This window comes from Daldinia caldariorum, assembly GCF_022478825.1.
Source record: "Daldinia caldariorum strain CBS 122874 unplaced genomic scaffold F4812scaffold_25, whole genome shotgun sequence".
In the NCBI taxonomy this organism is placed as follows: Eukaryota; Fungi; Ascomycota; class Sordariomycetes; order Xylariales; family Hypoxylaceae; genus Daldinia; species Daldinia caldariorum.
The window spans coordinates 168,005-186,349 of record NW_025953061.1 but is presented as its reverse complement, the minus strand read 5'-3'; the positions used below and the strand labels follow the sequence as shown (position 1 = coordinate 186,349).

At 48.4% G+C, this 18,345-nt stretch overlaps 8 protein-coding genes across 8 annotated transcripts; 5 read left to right on the top strand and 3 right to left on the bottom strand.

Annotated features, from left to right (window-relative positions):
• Nucleotides 1-423: 423 nt before the first annotated feature.
• Nucleotides 424-3,455, top strand: F4812DRAFT_468545 (uncharacterized protein; the record flags this gene model as incomplete). Its single annotated transcript, XM_047938792.1, has 5 exons — nt 424-847; nt 957-1,660; nt 2,151-2,702; nt 2,753-3,067; nt 3,139-3,455. The coding sequence occupies exons 1-5, from the start codon at nt 465-467 to the stop codon at nt 3,453-3,455; spliced, it is 2,271 nt and encodes a 756-aa protein (XP_047785963.1). The 5' UTR covers nt 424-464.
• A 148-nt stretch (nt 3,456-3,603) lies between these two features.
• F4812DRAFT_445902 (PCI-domain-containing protein) lies at nt 3,604-5,705 on the bottom strand. Its single transcript, XM_047935597.1, has 3 exons — nt 5,489-5,705; nt 5,209-5,431; nt 3,604-5,150 (listed from the first exon to the last, which is right to left on the bottom strand). The coding sequence occupies exons 1-3, from the start codon at nt 5,530-5,532 to the stop codon at nt 3,948-3,950; spliced, it is 1,470 nt and encodes a 489-aa protein (XP_047785962.1). The 5' UTR covers nt 5,533-5,705; the 3' UTR covers nt 3,604-3,947.
• A 318-nt stretch (nt 5,706-6,023) lies between these two features.
• F4812DRAFT_445901 (Pre-mRNA splicing factor-domain-containing protein) lies at nt 6,024-7,836 on the top strand. Its single transcript, XM_047935596.1, has one exon. The coding sequence runs from the start codon at nt 6,122-6,124 to the stop codon at nt 7,331-7,333; it is 1,212 nt and encodes a 403-aa protein (XP_047785961.1). The 5' UTR covers nt 6,024-6,121; the 3' UTR covers nt 7,334-7,836.
• Nucleotides 7,837-8,253: 417 nt separating this feature from the next.
• Nucleotides 8,254-9,953, bottom strand: F4812DRAFT_445897 (cytochrome P450). The gene is made up of 4 exons (XM_047935595.1): nt 9,891-9,953; nt 9,533-9,832; nt 9,040-9,447; nt 8,254-8,957 (listed from the first exon to the last, which is right to left on the bottom strand). The coding sequence occupies exons 2-4, from the start codon at nt 9,813-9,815 to the stop codon at nt 8,542-8,544; spliced, it is 1,107 nt and encodes a 368-aa protein (XP_047785960.1). The 5' UTR covers nt 9,816-9,832; nt 9,891-9,953; the 3' UTR covers nt 8,254-8,541.
• Nucleotides 9,954-10,685: 732 nt separating this feature from the next.
• F4812DRAFT_468540 (putative zinc-binding dehydrogenase family oxidoreductase) lies at nt 10,686-11,780 on the bottom strand (the record flags this gene model as incomplete). Its single annotated transcript, XM_047938791.1, has 1 exon — nt 10,686-11,780. The coding sequence occupies one exon, from the start codon at nt 11,778-11,780 to the stop codon at nt 10,686-10,688; it is 1,095 nt and encodes a 364-aa protein (XP_047785959.1).
• A 367-nt stretch (nt 11,781-12,147) lies between these two features.
• F4812DRAFT_463471 (uncharacterized protein) lies at nt 12,148-13,495 on the top strand (the record flags this gene model as incomplete). Its single annotated transcript, XM_047938213.1, has 2 exons — nt 12,148-12,956; nt 13,018-13,495. The coding sequence occupies 2 exons, from the start codon at nt 12,148-12,150 to the stop codon at nt 13,493-13,495; spliced, it is 1,287 nt and encodes a 428-aa protein (XP_047785958.1).
• Nucleotides 13,496-14,113: 618 nt separating this feature from the next.
• On the top strand, nt 14,114-15,513 carry F4812DRAFT_463470 (alpha/beta-hydrolase; the record flags this gene model as incomplete). Its single annotated transcript, XM_047938212.1, has 2 exons — nt 14,114-14,923; nt 14,998-15,513. The coding sequence occupies 2 exons, from the start codon at nt 14,114-14,116 to the stop codon at nt 15,511-15,513; spliced, it is 1,326 nt and encodes a 441-aa protein (XP_047785957.1).
• Nucleotides 15,514-16,342: 829 nt separating this feature from the next.
• Nucleotides 16,343-18,118, top strand: F4812DRAFT_468539 (cytochrome P450 oxidoreductase GliF; the record flags this gene model as incomplete). The annotated part of the gene is made up of 3 exons (XM_047938790.1): nt 16,343-16,627; nt 16,692-17,589; nt 17,703-18,118. 3 exons carry the CDS (start codon nt 16,343-16,345, stop codon nt 18,116-18,118), a joined length of 1,599 nt encoding a protein of 532 aa, XP_047785956.1.
• Between the last annotated feature and the right edge of the window lie 227 nt (nt 18,119-18,345).

Sequence of the window (18,345 nt, the reverse complement as noted above, 5' to 3'; positions counted from 1 at the left end):
AGCTATATCATGCAAATAATTCACTGGTACCTGCATACAAGCTACCATGCAGTGTTTGCGTTGCAACAGTCTAACTGTAATATTACTATATAAGTGGGAAAGTTAAACTAGGTAATCATATAAAAATAGTGCCTATTTATCAGCAATGGGTTTCAGCCAATGGTTGTGGTTGTCTGATTACTGACGATGGTGGAACCGTGATAGAATAATCAGAAAATATAGCCTCGGCCATACCTCCAAACGCCATCCGTTGATCACCTATATTCAAGAAAACGGTCAGTAAGCATTTTATATAAGTACCTTACCTAGCCTAGTAATGAATGGAGGTATTTTTAAACAATGTAAAGTGTAAATATTCTAGCGATAAAGTTGAACTAGAGCATATATCACCACTTAGCTATATCGCAGTCTTCAATAAGAACACGTATTCATATAGGATTGACTACCTACGAAGTACTACACAAATGTCTTCTCCCCGTTTAATTGCAGTTGTTGGCGCCACCGGCGCGCAGGGTATCCCCGTGGTGCGGGATCTCCTACAATCCGAAACCTACGCCATCCGAGCGCTCACGCGCGACGCCTCCAGTGCCCGCTTCCGTAAGCTACAGTCCTTCGGGGCGGTGGAGCCTGTCGTCGGCACATTTGCTTCCGAGAAGGACCTACGAGCGACCTTCCGCGGCGCGTGGGGTGCGTTCGTTAATATCGACGGTTTCAACTCCGGCGAGAAGACTGAAATCTTCTGGTCCATCCGGGCGTACGAACTGGCTATCGAGGAGGGCGTGCAGTTTTTCGTGTTTGGAAATCTTGATTATGCGTACAAGAAGAGTGGCTATAGGCCGGAGTTCAGGTCAGTTTACCCAGACCCATACCCATAGCCAGACACAGGCTGTTAGCTGTTCTTGGAAATATCAAGCGGTGGGTAAGCAAGCTGCATATTAACAAGTGCGCGTGAACAGAACCGGCCATTATGATGGAAAAGGACGTATCGCCGAGTGGATCCTGCAGCAGAACCGCGAAAACCAGAATCGCATGAAGGCAGCTGTTTTTACGACAGGGCCGTACATGGAGATGACCATTTCCCGTAACACGCCCATGGCCGTTCATGTCGAGAACGGCGTGGCGACATGGCGGCTTCCTCTCAAAGATGGGGCCGTGCCATATGTCTCCCTCGATGATTGCGGTTACTACGTGAAATGGCTATTTGACCACCCCGAGCGAGCTAATGGCCTCGACCTACAAGTCTCCATAGACCACGTTGGGCTCGAGGAGCTAGCGCGTGCCTTCGAAAAAGTCACGGGGCACCCGGCGAGAGCCGTCGACGTCGGATTCGATGAGTATTTCTCCCGGGTGTGGACGGGGGTGGACTCTTCGAGCCCCGCGGGGTATAATGCGGATCCGGAGGACCCGGCGACGTTGAGTATCAGGCAGAATTTCTCGGGGTTTTGGACTACATTTCAGAACTCCGGTGGGAATCAGGGTGTCCTAACACGAGACTACAAGTTACTAGACGAGATTCATCCCGACCGCGTCAGGAGCGCGGAAGAGTTCTTTCGGCGAGAGAATGAGAAAGGCATTAAAGAGGGGCTTGGTACGCTCTGGGAGAGAATCCAGCCAGGTAGAATTGGTCACATACTGAAGATTACTGAGGACAGGAGAGCTGGTAAGCTATGAGATTGAAGTCGTACACTGTGGAATGACTCGCCCCGGCAGAGAGACTTGTTAATTATTCGCATTAAACCTCTCTCAGCTTGGTTCTTTGAACAGCAGTGGCATAGAGTTCGCCGAGCTAAACTTAGATTTGATGCCTACCGCAATCAGGATAGGTGTTTATGCATAATGATTCTCCCTGACGAGACCGCCCCGGTTTTCACACCCATCGATGTGTAATAATTACGGCGACTAAATGGCTCCGATGACATTCGAAGACATTGTCGAAAAAGTTGAGCATGTCTGCCAAAGGTTTGATAAATAACGGGAAATTGAAATTGGCCCCGGAATCGACCTTGAAGAGCGTTGAATAATATCAGATATATGAAACGACGACCGCAATGTCGATATTCTGATAAGTTTCTCATCTGCAATTGACGTCTTAATCCATCAATATCATCAGTGAAGTGCTAGCAACCATCGTATTTCTCATATTTAAACAGCCATGAAGAACTCGCGCGAAGCCAAAAAGCCAGCGGGCGAGCACGCCGAGCACTTCCAGCGTCTTCGAAGCCGCAGGCTCAGCATGCGAGAGCGAGAAGAACCGAAGCACATCCCTGCGACGCTTCAAAGTCAGCGAGGCCAAGAGGTACCAGAGATCGTATTTCCCCAGCATATAGACCTGACCGCGAGGGGGCGAAGACCTTCCGCGTCCGGGAAGTTTTACAGCGGCATACCCGGTCCCAATGAGACCCAGACGCACAGGGTCCACTACCAGCAAAGGAAGCCGAGATCCATCGATGCCGGCATACCGGAAGAGGGGGCCAAGATGATGGCTCCGCTGAAAGAACCGGAACTGACAAGTTCTGCGAAAATGGAGGTTCCTGAGGTCAGAGCGATCCCGTTGGATTTACCGAAAGAACCGGCTCCGAGTACGGTGCCTGACGCGACGTATGAGCCCGCGCATTTGCTGCGACAAAACGCTGCGTACTTTGACACGGACCAGGATGGGATTATCTGGCCGAGGGATACGTACAAGGGCTGCAGGAAACTAGGTAAAACGCAAGAAATCCACTGTTTGGTAATTGCTAAAACCCGTTCTCAGGATCGGGTATCACGTACTCGTGTTTAACTGCGTTTGTCCTCCACTTAATCTTCTCCTATCCTACCGGTCACAGCTACATGCCAGATCTCCTGCTTCGCATCCGATACGATAGTTCTAGCAACGGAGGCCATACTACTAGCCATGCGCCTTACGATGAAAAAGGGCAGGCGAGACGTGATCAAGTATGCGAAAGTATCCTGGGCAAGTACGACAGCGATAATAAAGGGGGTATGAACCTCCGCGATACCCTGCGTTTTTGGAGGGATCAAAAACCCGTATCTACTTTATACAGCTCAAGTCTTATTGGACTAGAATGTGGGTAACTTGCTAAACGTCGGCTTGGCCATGTTGTTATGTAGGATATTAGTACTAATTGCTTATCCCAGGGCTGACTCTCTATATTGCACTCCGGCGGCGTAACGGGATTATTCCTAGCGAAGATATCCATACGGCCTTTGACGGCAGCATCTTATTCAAGAGGTCCGAGGAGCGGCAGCGGAAGAACGAGATGCACCATAAGCACACCGAAAACGAAGCAAAAAAAGAGGAAGACAGGAGCGATAAACGCTTCCATCCGGTGAAGCTTGTCGTAGCAATTATCATTGGGCTTGCCACTACCATTTGGGCATTACCAGGTTTACTTCGCAACCCACTAAGCTGGGGGAAGTACTGGTGGGTGAAAAACAACACTGCTCAAGGGTAGGTTTGTCGAATCCCGGATTGGTGGATAATTGGTAAGGCGTGCTATTCGTCTGGACTGCTATATTCCTGGAGGTTGCCTAGTATTGTTCTCGTTTAGCTCGGGAAACTTCACCAGCATACCAGTCAAAACAGCTAACATGAATTGCATTACTCATAATAAGGGATTTTATTCATATCTGCAAAGCTTCGTCATCTCAAGCATAATCTCATTAGGCAGAGTCACCGCCCTTCGGCTTATCTACCTAGGCTTAAAGTAGGTAGACATGCTATAATGCATGGAAAGGAAGCATACACAAAATGATATGCAACCATGCAGAGGGTATGTGGTAATCGTCTAACCATAAAACATTCCGCGAAGGCTCATTACAGCAAGGCTGGTAGGATCGGCCAGAGGCCTTTATCACCGCACCCTCTTTACTTGGTTATCCTCCAGCCCAGTCGTTGGAGTGCCCCTATTCATTTTGTCCCCCCCAAATAAGACCGAATGCATGTTCTAACTAAAGAGCCCCTTACCCGGCCTCTTCGCTCTTGGAAGAAACCCTCGCTGTCGGCCGCCGTCATTAGCAAATATCGAGCCTAATGCCGCATCGTCTGCCGAGGAGGCATCTGCGATTTTAAAGCCCTCGCCGTCCTTGAACATGGTAGTGTAGAAGCCAGATAGAGCTGTAGCCCAGGAGTCCATAGCCTGTACTCGTTCGGCATCACCACCTGACTCTATTTCGAGGATTCCTGTCTGTTGGTCAATCTTCCCCTTGACCTTGCCATCTACTATTAAGAAACCGAGAATATCTTGGACTTCGGCCTCTGATATCTTGAGTTGCCGAGCAATCCAGGCGAGTTTCATGCGAGTATAAGGTGCGATTAGCTTCACTATGGCTTTGGTACGCACATTGCGAGTAACCTCGTCAATATTCTCGGCGATGAATGGGTCCGCCAAAATGTCCTGATTGTTCTGTAGTACGTTGACGTACGTCTCCATATCGTCCCTCTGGTACGCGTCTACTAAATTAGTCATGGCGGCAATGCGTGGATCGTTGCGGTAAGGCTTCGTCTCTTGAGAGTCAAAGGGGTTGATGTCGGATTTCATGAGCATGGTGGTGAGGAGGAGATATTTGAGGACTTGAATTCGCTGAAGGGATCCAGCTTCGTCGTAATTGCGAAATGACTCGAAAAAGTCGCTTTGTGCATCTTTCCAGTTCTCTTCGCTCATATGCATCTTGCCTCCGCATTCACGAATGATTCCCATGATTTTCGGATGAGGCACCGCAGAGCGGACCTTAAGAGCTCTCTGGTAAAGAACCTTAAGTTGTTTGTTGTTACGCGTCTCGGCGTACATCTGGATCTCCAAGGCGTAGATCTCTAAAGAGTAAGTGCCTTTGCTAGGGTCATCCGTGCCATCTTCGCGCTGGCAGACCTTTTGCAGCTCCCGAAGTTTTTTAGTTACCGCGAGGTATTCTTTCCGATCGAGGAGGAGTTTTGCGAGCTTGATGTTGGTCTTGAGCCATAGGCGCTCGTTGTTTGTAGTCTGGAAGCAGTTCAGCGTTAAGGAATAGAATTGCTCCACGGCCTTTCTTGCTGCCTCATTCTCCGACTCCTTCTCGATATAATCTAGCATTTTTGTGATGGATGTCTCCGAATAGTTTCGCGTCACGGCGGACTTGACATATGTGAGGAGTTCGGTGTAGTGCTCCACGGCCTAGTATGAGTTAGTCGAGTGTTGAGGTTATGAATTACTTGACTAGTAGGAACCTGACCTCATCGTATCGTCCAAGTCGCAATTCTAGTTTGATTGCTTGCTTCAATCCTTTGAATCCCCAATCACCTTTCTCAGCTTCGAGCTCGGGAATGCCTAGAAACTCCTTGAGTGCTTCTTCGGGGTCGTCATCCTTGATCTGCTTCGCGTTGTAGTATTTATTATCGATGGCAACGTCGCCGGAGTCTTCAACGCCATCTTCATCCTCATATTCGAAGTCATACCTAAATACGGAAGTTAGTTGCTAGCAAGGCTGTGATTAAATCATACTTAATACATACTGCTCCTCATCGGACTCTTGCATGAAATCCTCGTCGTCAGACATCTTGACGGTATTGGCGTTTTAGGATGATTATGTTTATAGAATATGAAGGGTATAAGGTGGGGAATTAGTCGTATTTCGTAAGGTGTCGTAAGGTGTTGGAATTGTCGCAGTGTTATATTTACGGAGTAAGAAAGAGGTTGTTAAGGTTCTGGTTCTTTAAAGCGATGCGCCCGTTCACAGGTCTGGGAGGGAAGGCTAATGTACCTCTTTATCTTATCGCAGCTCTAAGTACCTAACTGCGGGATTCTTTGACGTGGGGCTGTGTGGGGTTACTTTAGGTACCTATGGTACCTACTTACATCCCTGGATACATCTTATGTGGGTAAATCGTCTTTGCCAATCAAAAGTCGTGGTGAACCACAGCAACATTTTGAAATGCCCAGTTTACGCCCCACAGCCTTACGTACACGCACATGTACCCACATGATGTGGCTGGGTATTTTACCTAAGTGGCAACCCCCAGCTCTGAGTACATGCTAAATGCATTTGCGACGCGATAAATAACATCAATTAATCATTTTAACTTTGCATCACCAATCTACAATTCCTTATCCTTCTTCGCGACATTTGTGTCGCCTACGTCGCCAATATGTCCTTACAACTTAAGAAATCATATCATCCCGCACTCCTCCGAAATCAGCGCCGCGTTTACGAGGAGGAGCAAAAGGCTTTAGAAGAGCGCAAGAAGACCGAAGCGCGCATTCAAGAGATCAAGGAAGAACGCGCCAAAGAAGAACTTCAGAGGCAACTTGCCGTATCCGGGGGCCGTAAGGTAGTTGATCGTGTCGATTGGATGTACCAGGGACCTAGTGATGGTCAAAATGGCACTTCCGAAGAACTTGAAGGCTACTTGCTTGGAAAGCGCCGCATCGATAATATTTTAACCAAGGGATCCGATCATGAAAAACTTAAAAAGACTGCCGGCCCGGAGAGTTTTATGGCATTACAAAATGCCAATACAGAAAGAGATACCGCGATGAAAATTCGAGAAGACCCTTTACTAGCTATTAAGAAGCAAGAGCAAGCTGCTTACGAGGCTATGATGAACGATCCCATAAAAAGAAGACAACTACTCGCATCGATGGGACATGCAGACGAGAAGCATTCGTCACACAAGAAGGAGGATCGCCATTCGAGGCGACATAGACATAGATCGCATTCCAGAGAACATCGCCACCGCCGACATCATCGATCTGACTCTAGAGAAAAAGACGAATCAAGAGAACGGCGACACAGACATCGCCGAGCTGAGTCGAGAGATAGGTCAGGAAGCCGGGATCGTCACAATTCAAAGAAAGATCGCTATGCTGAGCGACCCGAACGGAGAGAATCGGACGCAAGGGGTGAACACAGAGACGATGATAGATCACGTAGAGGTCGATCAAGAAGCCCACGTCGCAGTGATACTAAGGAAGACAGCTATCGACGCCGTCGCGACTATTCCGACGAGCGACCCCGAGAACGACGACGGTATTCTGATAACCAAGATGACTATGATCGTCGCGACCGCCGTGACTACCGCGATCGACGTCCATACAAAGATGGCCCGAACAGCAACCGCCCCAACAAAGGTGCTAGCGCAGATAACTCTGCGGATTCGGCTGCAGAAGAACGAGCTCGAAAGCTCGCAGCTATGCAAGAAGCGGCCACAGAACTCGATCAAGACCGGGAGAAGCGATTGGCAGCACTAGCTGAGAAGGAACGTCAAGAACGAGAAGCTGACGACAAAGCTCGAGAGAAGTCCGGAAGATACGGGGACAGAGAATTCGTGAATGGTCTACGGAGGCAAGTCATATCGTGAGACAAGACAGGAAAATGGATGTAGGCGCCTTCTAGCAAGGTCCTTTAACGCAAACAGGGAGAGACAACAGGGTTTCTAAGGCTATGTTGCTGGACGCCCGGTATATTAATCCTATGGATTTCTCAGGGCCGCAGATGAGTTTACTAAATGTGTGCTACTGGTAAGGGTCATTACGCAATTTATGGTTTGTAGCTGTGCTAATGGAAAAGACGGTGACGTTGAGTCGTTCATGGCTTGGACAGGCGCGAGGTCTTATATAGCCTGGTTAAAATATTTGGAATTCTTATGGGAGCTTACCTAGATTAGGTACCAAAGCCTGTTTAATGTCGGCCTTGTTTTATTCGTAACGAGGGAAACCATCAAGTTGAAGATTAGCTGGCCCGAAAAAGAACCAAGCAGTACGGCGAGCCATCTGACACGCAATGAAAATACATTTTACAGAGGAAGACTGTCAATGCTACTTAGGTACCTTCGGTGTCTACGATTGAATCACCATACTCAACAAAATAAGTGTATTACTATTAAGTGAAGATTGTCCCAAGTAAGTTGCGAATAAACTCAAGCCTCTAGGTTAAAATAATAGGCGCCTAAACTATTCACACAATTTAAGCACTGTACTCCCCCTATACTATTTTCCAACATACCTGTCGTATACCGTTCCATATAGATGTATGCTACTCATTTTCGTAGCAGAGCTCTCCAATTAATGCTGAGAAAACACATGCTTTTGTATCGCTAACTAGACCAAACCGTAACACCTCCCTCCGCTCGGTCAGCTACAGGCAATATTAAATTTCCATGAGCTGGTTCTTAGGCCGTCCCAAATGAGCTCAACTATCGTATCAGCTAATCGGAGTTAGACTAGGACTCTTTTTATTTGATGCTATACGACTCGAAGCTACAGCTACCTAAAGGTTGTACATAGTATAGACTAAGAGGGGGTGGCTGATTTACCCCTGGATGTATTGTTCGAAAAAGAAATATGACCATGTAGAGGTTACACTTAGCAGTGTATTCCGCACCAATCCTAAACATGAGAGTTCCAAGTACCGGTTGTCTTACAAAATAGGTACCTGTAATCAGACGCGATACGAGAATGGGACGGATACGGACATTTTTATCATGCCATTGATGTTTCGCCAGCATTAATTCAGATATGGTAGGCTGCTCTAGGTACCTAATCTTCCAAGGTAGGTATCCTGTCGCCATTATGCTTTTCTCCGCAATGCTATCCTCACCGACGGATTACACCTCAGATTGAAATCGTACGCCATGTCATCTGGTCTCTGCCGAATGCTCTCGTCCTTCCACTTGACCTCGTACCTGGTCATCAGCAGTGCCATGACGAGCTTGATGGCTATGGCACTAATAAACCTCCCCGGACACGCGTGCGACCCCGCCCCAAAGTTTAAAAACGTGTCTGACACGGACGCGAAGTGGAACCGGTTCGGATCGACCGTCTCCCGCATGCGCAGGAAGCGGTAGGCGTCGAACCTGTCCGGCTCCGGGTAGATGTCCGCGTCATGGTGGACTCCGTCCGACGGGAACTGGAAGATGGTGCCGGCGGGGATACGGAGGCCGTCGTTGAATCTGTGGGACTTCAAGGTATAGCGCTGCGTAGTGACTAGAGGGGATATTACCTGGTCAGCAAGGTAACTTCGAGATGATAGGTATGAATAGATAAGTTAGATAGGCGCATAGCATACTGAAGCCGATTGGATGCATCCGAACACTTTCTGTCATGAAGCTGTCTAGTTTCCTCAGCTTGGCAATCCGCTGCATATCCCACCGATCTTTCCCGCTGTCATCTTTCTGGGCCTCTGCTACAACCTCGCGTACCTCCGCTTCTATATCGTCATGATACTCCGTATGAGCCAACCAGTCGAATAAGATCGAATTCAGCGTCCCTGAAGTGGTATGTATAGATGCCGTGGTCAGAAATAGTTCCTGGTCCGCTATTCTTGCCAGCGATTTATTTACTTCTCTATTGCCTAGGAGCCAGTAGACAGTGTCTGAAAACTTGCTGGAGGAGCCGTTGTCGACTTTCTTGCTTTTTACTCCGTCGAGCCGCTTGGCATACACGGGTCTTAGAAGCTCGGCTGCTTTGGCACGTACTGTAATAGCGAAAAAAATGTCAATAAATTCTGAATATCTCTCAAGCGGTGCTGCTTAGCGCAAATTTGTTTTTGCAATTCTTACTCGCTCGAAGTTGCTTAGGCGCATCGTTCTGGTACTTCGCCAGCCACCTCCAATGAGGGGTGTAGTCATTCCTTATCGAATTGGCGGCGCCAAAGACGGCGAAAGTGGTTTCTATGGAGAGCTTAAGCCATTCCTCGTTCCGACATAGTTCTGGACCGACCAAGGCAATCGCCATGACTTGAGAGACAATCTTGGTTATAAGATCGTACGTATCAAAGGAAACCCATTCGTTAGAAGTACTCGGCATGTTCTTATCGAGCACGGCGATCGCCTCTTCCCACATGCCATTTACCAAGTTGCCTGGATATCTTCTATCAGCTCACGCAAGGGCTCATGGCTACCTAACCTAGATACGCACCGAGGTTTCTGTTCAAGTCTACTTTAATAACGTGGGTGGCTGCGTCGGTTTGTACTGGAGCACCGCTGTAGTTAAGAAAAAACATCTTCTCCGAAAATGCTCTGAAGCTAAAGAGCGACGTTGGCGCGTTCTTGACTTCGTCTAGATACGTCATTGGGAGCATCACCTGCGGGCCTAGCTCGGCGACGGGGTTGCGCATTTGAAAGGGCTTCCCATGTTTAAGGTACTTATCATATCCCTGGAACAGAAGGGTTCGACTGTCCTGTAGATACCTCTCGTAGGTATCGTTCTCTTGGTATCGGAGTTCAGGTATGTGTTGAAGATATTTCTTCGTGACAGGACGCTGTCCGCCTGGGTAGAGGTACCAGAAGATGATACGGTAAAAGGCTACAGCGATAGCGGCATAGGCAAGGAGCTGATACATACTCTGTGCCATGGTGATTAGGATAATGTTGGGACGAATCAAGAAGGTCTAATCAAACGTATGAATGTGTACCTCATAAGTTCCCATGCGGGCTGATAGACGAGTAAATCCAGACTCTGGCGGAGTAATTATCTAGTCACATTTTGTGTCCTTAGAATGACTAGGCTAAGTCGCCACACAGACCGACGCATATATCCCAAAGCAAGGGTTCATATTGTCCCGAGTTCCGGACGGTCGGCTACATACAGACCATTCGCTATTGCGTAGAAGTCCGAGTCCGATAGTGTTCTTAATCTAACTGAACCTACCAGACGACAAGGAGGTATGACAAGATTGATAGGAGACGAATACAGAGTGGAATTATATGTAAATTAGGAACGGCTAATGACTACCACCAGCTTCTGCCCCGATACAGACTTGCTCTTGACCATCTCGATGCCTTTTAGCACCGCCTCGTACCACGGTAGATTTTCCAGAACCCTGATCGGATGTGGCCTCAGCTTCCCCTGGTCTAGCAATTTTTGTAGGTTCTTGTACCATCGCACGCCAAAAGCCCGCATCGCAGGATCAGCTTCTCTCTCGTAGCCGTGGTCTAGCTCTAGTCGGTGGCCAAGAAGGGCAGGCCCCATTGTAAATCCCACCTTGATCAGCCTGTTCTCCAGTAGATAATCCGGGTACATCTCAAGGCAGGCGTAGCGACCTCCAGCCCGGCCAAGTGCCCCGCAGCAGAGCGCGATGCTCTTGGAGTCGGTGAACGGGTCAAGGACGTATGACAAGGAGTTGCGTGTGTACGACTTGATGTCTTTGGCGCAGTCGGGGTCTGAGTAATCGAACGCCCGTTCTGCGCCATATGAATTGACTAGCTCGAAGTTCCTCGGGGAGCAGGTTGTAATGGGGATGTGGCCCACGAGGCGGACTAACTGTATGGCCATCGTACCCACTGAAGAGCTTCCGCCATGCACCAGCACTGTGCGAGGCTTTGGGGCGGGTTCGTCGGGCGTCCCAGGCAAGCCCAGCGACGAGTCATGGAAGAGCGCCATGCTAAGTGTCGCCACCCCCGTCCCTCCAATCGCAGCAGCTTGCTCAAAAGACATATCGGGGGGGATCTTCAACGTGAATTCGGACTCGGAGACAAGCCATTCGGCGAAACTCCCCACCTCGGGTCGGGCAGGGTTGGACCCATGTACGGCCCCACAGACTCGGTCCCCGACTCGGAAGGACCCGGATTCGGACACGGCAGCACCGACCGCCACCACAATGCCAGAGAAGTCGCAGCCGTCAATGGCGCCTGCACAAGGAAACCGCTCGTGCATCTTGTAGTCGCAGGGGTTGATCGCTACGGCCTTCGTTTGGACGAGGACGTCTTCGGGGCCGAGACCTGGAAGGGTTGCATCATGGTTAACCCGTAAAAGGCCGTCCTCACCCTCGCAAACCACAGTTTGGTATTTCGGCTTTCCGACTGACATGATATGCCAAGTTCAACCGTCTTTTTTTTGGTTTTCTTCGTTTTTTCCCTTCGGAGTTGATACGGGAGTATCCCAAGTTCGGGCGACAATGGTTTCGGGTAGATACCAGGTACTCGAGTAGCTCTTGACTATGCTACTGTCTCACGACTATTTCCATGTCGTCTAGGGAGAGGATTTTCTAATATAATTTATAAGCTAATCCTCAGCCCGAAATTATCATCCATCGGAGACAACATCCGATATCGCGTGATAGGTCTGGGCGTTTCGTCGTAAAAGAACAACGTATTTTCTCTGTTTACCACACCTTCGTTGCCACCTCAACCCTAATCTCAACTCTACTCAAACTCCCTTCTCAATAACAGACACCATGATAGCACTCTCGCCGCGACGTCTCCTAGTCCAAAGTTTGTTGGTCGTTTACGTTCAGAGTCGCAGCTGGCCGGAACCATGGCCTGCACACTGGTTAGAAAGCAGCGGTTATCGGGACCCAGGCCAGCAGCAGGTTATGCGAGAGCCTGATGGGGACTGGAGCGGTACCGACTGCCAAATCAGTAATATAACAGCATTTGAGATGGCGAAGGGTAGGCAGTTGGTCGACTTCGCCACTGGGGCGACGGAAGATCTCGAGATACCCAAGATTCGACCCCTTAACGCGTCCAGCGGCGAACAGTGGGAGTTTGATGGGGTTTCAGAGGATGGCATGCAGTCCTTCATATTAGGCTTCTACAGGGATCCAAATTATGCTATTTTAGGGACGGGCAACTTTAGACTCTCTGTCGAATTCACCTTTGCAAACCGATCACGTTTCTACGAAGTCTACTATCCGTATAGATCTGTGATAGAGACATGCACATCCGTGGGAACTAGGGGTATATGGTTCGATGAGAAGGATGACTACCGGTTCATGTTTCAGGTCAACAGCGAGATGAGCGAAGCGGTGGTCACCATGGAGTCGGACACCGTGAAAGGCAGGGCTGTCATCAAATCTCGTGCACAACCGGTGGCGGCAGACGGGAATGTATGGCCATCTGAAAATGCAACCACTGACCCGGTGCCATACTGGCATTGGTCTGAGCCTATTCCTGGAGGACTTGTAGATGTCGATGTTAATATCAAAGGCGAACAAATTGTTTGGTCGGGCATGGGTGGTCATGAGAGATTTTGGTCTGCTTTCAGGTACGTCCTCCATTAAGCTAAAGTTAAAAGAGCTCTATTGTCTCCTAACCTTCACATATAGTTGGTTCACCTGCCTCAGGAACCTAGACGCCGTCAAAGCGATGCTTGGACCCTACGTTCTATCCTACTTTGGCTTTAAGTCTAACATGGTTGCTGGCCTCACCCACCAATCTGTGGTACTGTTTAAAGACGGCCTTCCCGTTTTCCGCAGCACACTGAGTACCCCATCCGACACAGAGCCATACGCTCTTATCACAAAGACATATGGGGGCGCCGTAACAGGTACTCTTAAAGATAAAGTCACAGGCGTTCAGTTGGAGCTTGTGGCACCTAGAGCAAGACAACATTACACCTTCTTCGTGGAGAACACTAACCTAGGATTTGAATACATTCTAGGCGAGGGCGTCGGTGGCAGTGGCTTTTCTGCAAGGTCAAGAGGCGGCCACGTAGGATTATCTCAATATGACGGGGTTGCACTGGTTGAAGCACTGACCTTCCCGAAGAATTCACCTCTGTTCCGAAGCAACTACGTCGAGTAGGGCAAAACCATGAGTCTCGTGGGTGTTGCAGATACTGTATATATGTGTTTAGATTAGGTATTTACCGACTCACAATTTTGATGTGATTATTGGATAAGAATTAATGTCTTCCACCTTGACCATTTACGTATCTCCGTCCTAAGTACTTAGGGGGGTGGGTACCTAAAGTAAGGCGATCAGAGACAATTGTTAATCAAGAGAGTCGATACAGTGCGCCATGGATGTTGGGTTTATATGTCGAGTTACGTTTGTGGTACCTGAAGTATGAACTTCAGATGTGTGGAACGCCTGAACTATCCACGCCGAGTACTATATGCGACCCCAAGGACTCCGTTTGGGTTAGGTAGTATTAGTATGGAGTGCTATTTCGGGGTATCTTAGCTAGGTGGCTGGTTTAATGTGCTGGCCCTTCGGATATGCATCTGGCTCCGACTCCGAATCATTTATGACTGATGTAACGTGTATATGCTTGTCTTGAACCAAGAGAGATTATGTTTACTGCTAACTGTTACCAAATAATAGTTCCAATACTGCCATATGTCATTTCAATCAAGGAGAGAGGCCTGGGAATTTGTGAGAACCTCAAACTGAGACGTAGCCACTTGGAAAACCTGAACAATGCATAAGCTATTTCCTGGAAGTGGCTTTTTCGACTTCGAATCGCTTCGTATTCTTGGGACGGCAGTTTATGGCGGTGCTGACGCGGCAGAAGTCCTCGAGGCAGTAGGACAGATCAAGTCGGAGGATCCAAAGTCATGGGAAACGGCCTGGGGTATCCAAGCTGAAAGAGCGCAGGCGCTGGCTGAGAAAGCGCTCCAACACGGGGACCGCGACAACGCAAAACGAAACTATCTCAAGGCAGCCAACTACACTCGGGCTAGTGGATACATGTACGTCTCGTCTCCTGACGAAACGGGCTCACTGGTACAAGATCCTCGTTCACTACCGGTTCTGGAAAAAGTGGGTGACCTGTACCGCAAGGCTTTACCCTTGATGGAAGGGGACGTTCAGACTCTTTCCATTCCATATGAGGAACATTCTCTTCCTGGGTATTTATATTTGCCACCGCAAGAAAGAAGAATTCCGGGCAGGCCCAAGATCCCCGTCCTTCTGGTATGTGGAGGAGCAGACTCGTGTCAGGAAGAACTCTATTTCATGAGTCCTGTGGCCGGGCCGGGTTTGGGCTACGCAGTAGTCACATTCGATGGACCTGGCCAGGGTCTTATGCTTCGAAGATACGGTCTGGAGATGCGGCCTGACTGGGAGGTTGTTACTAGTTGTGTAATTGACTATCTGATCGCCTTCAGTGCCAAACATCCGGAGCTAGATCTGGATATGGAGTCTATCTCTGTCTCGGGGGCATCGATGGGAGCTTATTATGCTCTCAGAGCAGCCTCTGACTCCAGAATCAAGGCATGCGTAGCTATCGTAAGTGAACGCAAACTCGAAGTGGCAAGATACGACGTTGTGCAATATCTAATTCTGACCCTCGTTATACTTAGGATCCCTTCTATGATATGTGGGACTTCGGTACGGCTCACGTGTCGCCACTTTTTATCAAAGCCTGGACAGGCGGATGGATCAGTTCAGGCCTAATTGACAGCATGATGAAATTGCTATCCAAGGTCTCGTTTCAACTCCGATGGGAAATATCAGTATCGGGAACCTTCTTTGGCATATCGTCCCCGTCCGGAATTCTCCTACATATGAAGAAATATACACTTCGTGGTGATAGTAACATGGGGGCTAAGGCAAACGCTTCCTTTCTTACCCAAATTACTTGCCCGGTGCTGTTGTCGGGTGCAGGAGAATCGCTGTACTTGGACGTAAATAATCACACAAGACGCTGCTTTCAGGCATTGGAAAATGTGCCCGAGACGAAAAAGGAGGTTTGGGTGCCCACAAGCGAAGGCCAAGGAAGCATACAAGCCAAGATGGGCGCTTTGCCGCTTTGCAACCAAAAAACATATCAGTTTCTGGATAGGGCCTTGGGAATCGTTAGAAAGCCGTTGACATAGAGCCACGGCATATACTTTTATTGTAGATAGGAAGAGTTGAGAAGCCAACATCCATATCATTATAGTTATTATAATGTGCAAATGAAAAAGATTTCTACAAAGAACCACTCAACACTCAAGAGCATGAGAGTCACATAAGTTCAATGATTGAGCGCGCTATGTTAGAGACAATACATAGGTAGGTACCTACCTGTGGCGCATGAATCGTACATGTATGTAGGCACTTCCAAGATGACCTTTTTTTCTCTGAAGTTGTAATCCGTACAATGAATTGACAATCTCTACCTACGAAACTACATAATCTGCCTCATATACGCACCATATCCTTACTCGGTAAAATGTTGATTCAGGTGTCTTTGCTATCATGTCGATTAGGTATGACTAATGCCGTCGAAGATAATACCCGGTTCTTATGTCTAAGACCGAATATGAAAGGTGCCTAAGGTACCGTATGAATACTGTTGCCGGGATCGAACGCCATTCGGACTCGGCGGCATATGAGCTAGCAAATCGGATTACAGGCCAATACTCATGTACCTACCCGTAGGTAGATAGAGGTATCTTATTGGAAAATGAATGCATGTGAGTACTGTAGATAGTGAAGATGCTCTAGGTACTAATAAACTGGACATGTACCTGAAGTAGTTTGGGGGTGACAACGTGAAGCGCCACTTAAGCCGACACGAATACCAAATCATCATTCATTCAACCACAATAGTTTACTTGCTGCCTCTCTTGAGTCCATTCGTCGAGGGTGTTTCTTTTACTACCTATCCATCTTCCTATAGAATTTCCATATCACAAACTCTCGATCTTAGACGTATACACAATGTCTTCGGTTTTAAGTAACTTCATCGAGCCTGTCATGGTAATTCGCCAATCTGTGGCGCCCTTAAAGCTTTCTCGATGGCAGTTTACCAAGCTCATTCTCGGGACATTTGTCGGTGGCTCTTCGCAAATCGCAATCGCCGTCTTAGGAGCTTCAGCGCTAGTATTCATCACGTACCTGTATATGACTTTGACTAAAGGGAACGTGCGCCTTCCTAGCGAAATTCCGGTGATTAAGAGAAACGACCCGCATTTTGAAGATATTATCAAGGAAGCCAGACAAAAGGTTTGTAGTATTAGCTGCCTTAGGTACCTATTGTCAAACTGAATCGCTAAGCGGTAGACTGCAGTACCCTAATACCCCGGTATTGATCAAAAACAACCGGCACGCCTTCGTCGTTTGTCCAAGACAATGCTTTGATGAGGTCAAACGTCTCCCGGAACACACTGCTTCGGCTAGGGGGTTCTTCCACGCGGCCAACTACGGACAATGGAGCCTGGTTGGCCGCGAGACCAATGCCCTCTTGAAAAGCATCATGGCAGACCTCACTCGGTCGCTCCCGGCTAGGGTGATCACTCGCCAGCAGGACTGTCGAATGGCATTTGATACGGTGGTCGGATATTGTCCGGAATGGAAGGAGTTCAATCTACTCATGACAACTTTTGAGCTTATTGCTCAGATTAATGCGTGCTCCTTTGTTGGCAGAGAGCTGGGCAGCAACCGCAAGTGGGTTCGCGCGGTTATGATGTCCCCAATCGTCATCTATATTGCGGTCACCGCGATGAATGCATTACCCGTCTTGCTGAGGCCGCTCTTGGCACCACTGCTCTTTTTCCCAACACTCAAGAACCAGTGGGACATGAAGCGCCTGCTCATTCCGCACCTAAAGAATGACATGAAGGCGTTCGAGGAAGCCAAAGATAAGAAAGAGTTGCTGAAACCTACACCCGAGGGCAAAATTCCTTTCACTGCCATGCTCATGTCCAGGTACAGTGACGCCGAGGCCAATTTAAGGCAGCTAGTACAGGATTATATCCTGATCAGCTTCGATTCTACCCCCTCTACCGCGTCGACGCTCTACCACGTCCTCTGCGAGCTAGCCAAGCATCCTTCAGCAGCAGATATACTCCGTGAAGAATTAGCGGAAGTCATGGTGGATGGCAAATTGCCCCTGACCCACCTACAGGAGCTGAAAAGAATGGATAGCTTCATGCGAGAGTCTTTCCGATTGCATCCCATTAGTTTATGTAAGTACTCTTCTATCCCCTCTATTCTCCTTAATGTGGAATATTCCGTCTAATGGGTCCGTTCTTGTCTACCTCGATTGCTGCGCTCTGCTTATCAGTATTCTCAAATATAGTCAGCCTACAGCGTCATACGGAGCAGCCGGCTAAGCTGTCTGTTGGTCCCACCATCCCAGCCGGCGCCACCATCTGTGTTGATGCACAAGGTATCAATCGCTCACCTGATTTGTGGCAAGACCCGGACAAATTCGATATGGACCGATTTTACAATCTTCGCCGACTTCCCGGCAACGAGAGTCGATATCACTTTCTGACCACCTCCTCCGACTCGCCAGGGTGGGGAGATGGTACCCAGGCCTGCCCCGGTCGCTTCTTTGCGACGAGCACCATTAAGATCGCGTTTGCTCATATACTCCTGAACTATGACATTAAGCTCAAGGATAGCAACCGCGAGATTACGACTACGCCAATGGCCAATGGATCTTGGAAGCCAGACGACAAAGTGGATGTTTACTTCAAGTCTAGGACTTAGAAGTGCGGCATTAGTACCTAGAACCAATACAATGCCCTCATTGAGACTGAAAAGAGTCTAGAAGCGCATTGTAAGAAATATCTGTTCCGATGGGTGTTTAAAATTAGGTACCAAGCTATATCTATATGTTCTCTAGCTGAACGAAACGCATACTATTATTCATATATAACTATCAAGTTTCCTATTGAAAAGTGTACCTACCTGATATATATGATGTTTCCCCCAAC

Bases quoted from the DNA above. Each gene is read 5' to 3' on its own strand.
- F4812DRAFT_445902 (XM_047935597.1), bottom strand. From the start codon at position 5,532: ATGTCTGACGACGAGGATTTCATGCAAGAGTCCGATGAGGAGCA. The intron at 5,432-5,488 runs GTATGTATTAAG...TTCCGTATTTAG, and splicing joins CAAGAGTCCGATGAGGAGCA to GTATGACTTCGAATATGAGG. The intron at 5,151-5,208 runs GTCAGGTTCCTA...AACTCATACTAG, and splicing joins GACTTGGACGATACGATGAG to GCCGTGGAGCACTACACCGA.
- F4812DRAFT_445901 (XM_047935596.1), top strand. From the start codon at position 6,122: ATGTCCTTACAACTTAAGAAATCATATCATCCCGCACTCCTCCGAAAT.
- F4812DRAFT_445897 (XM_047935595.1), bottom strand. From the start codon at position 9,815: ATGTGGGAAGAGGCGATCGCCGTGCTCGATAAGAACATGCCGAGTACT. The intron at 9,448-9,532 runs GTAAGAATTGCA...TCGCTATTACAG, and splicing joins GCCTAAGCAACTTCGAGCGA to TACGTGCCAAAGCAGCCGAG. The intron at 8,958-9,039 runs GTATGCTATGCG...TATCCCCTCTAG, and splicing joins GATGCATCCAATCGGCTTCA to TCACTACGCAGCGCTATACC.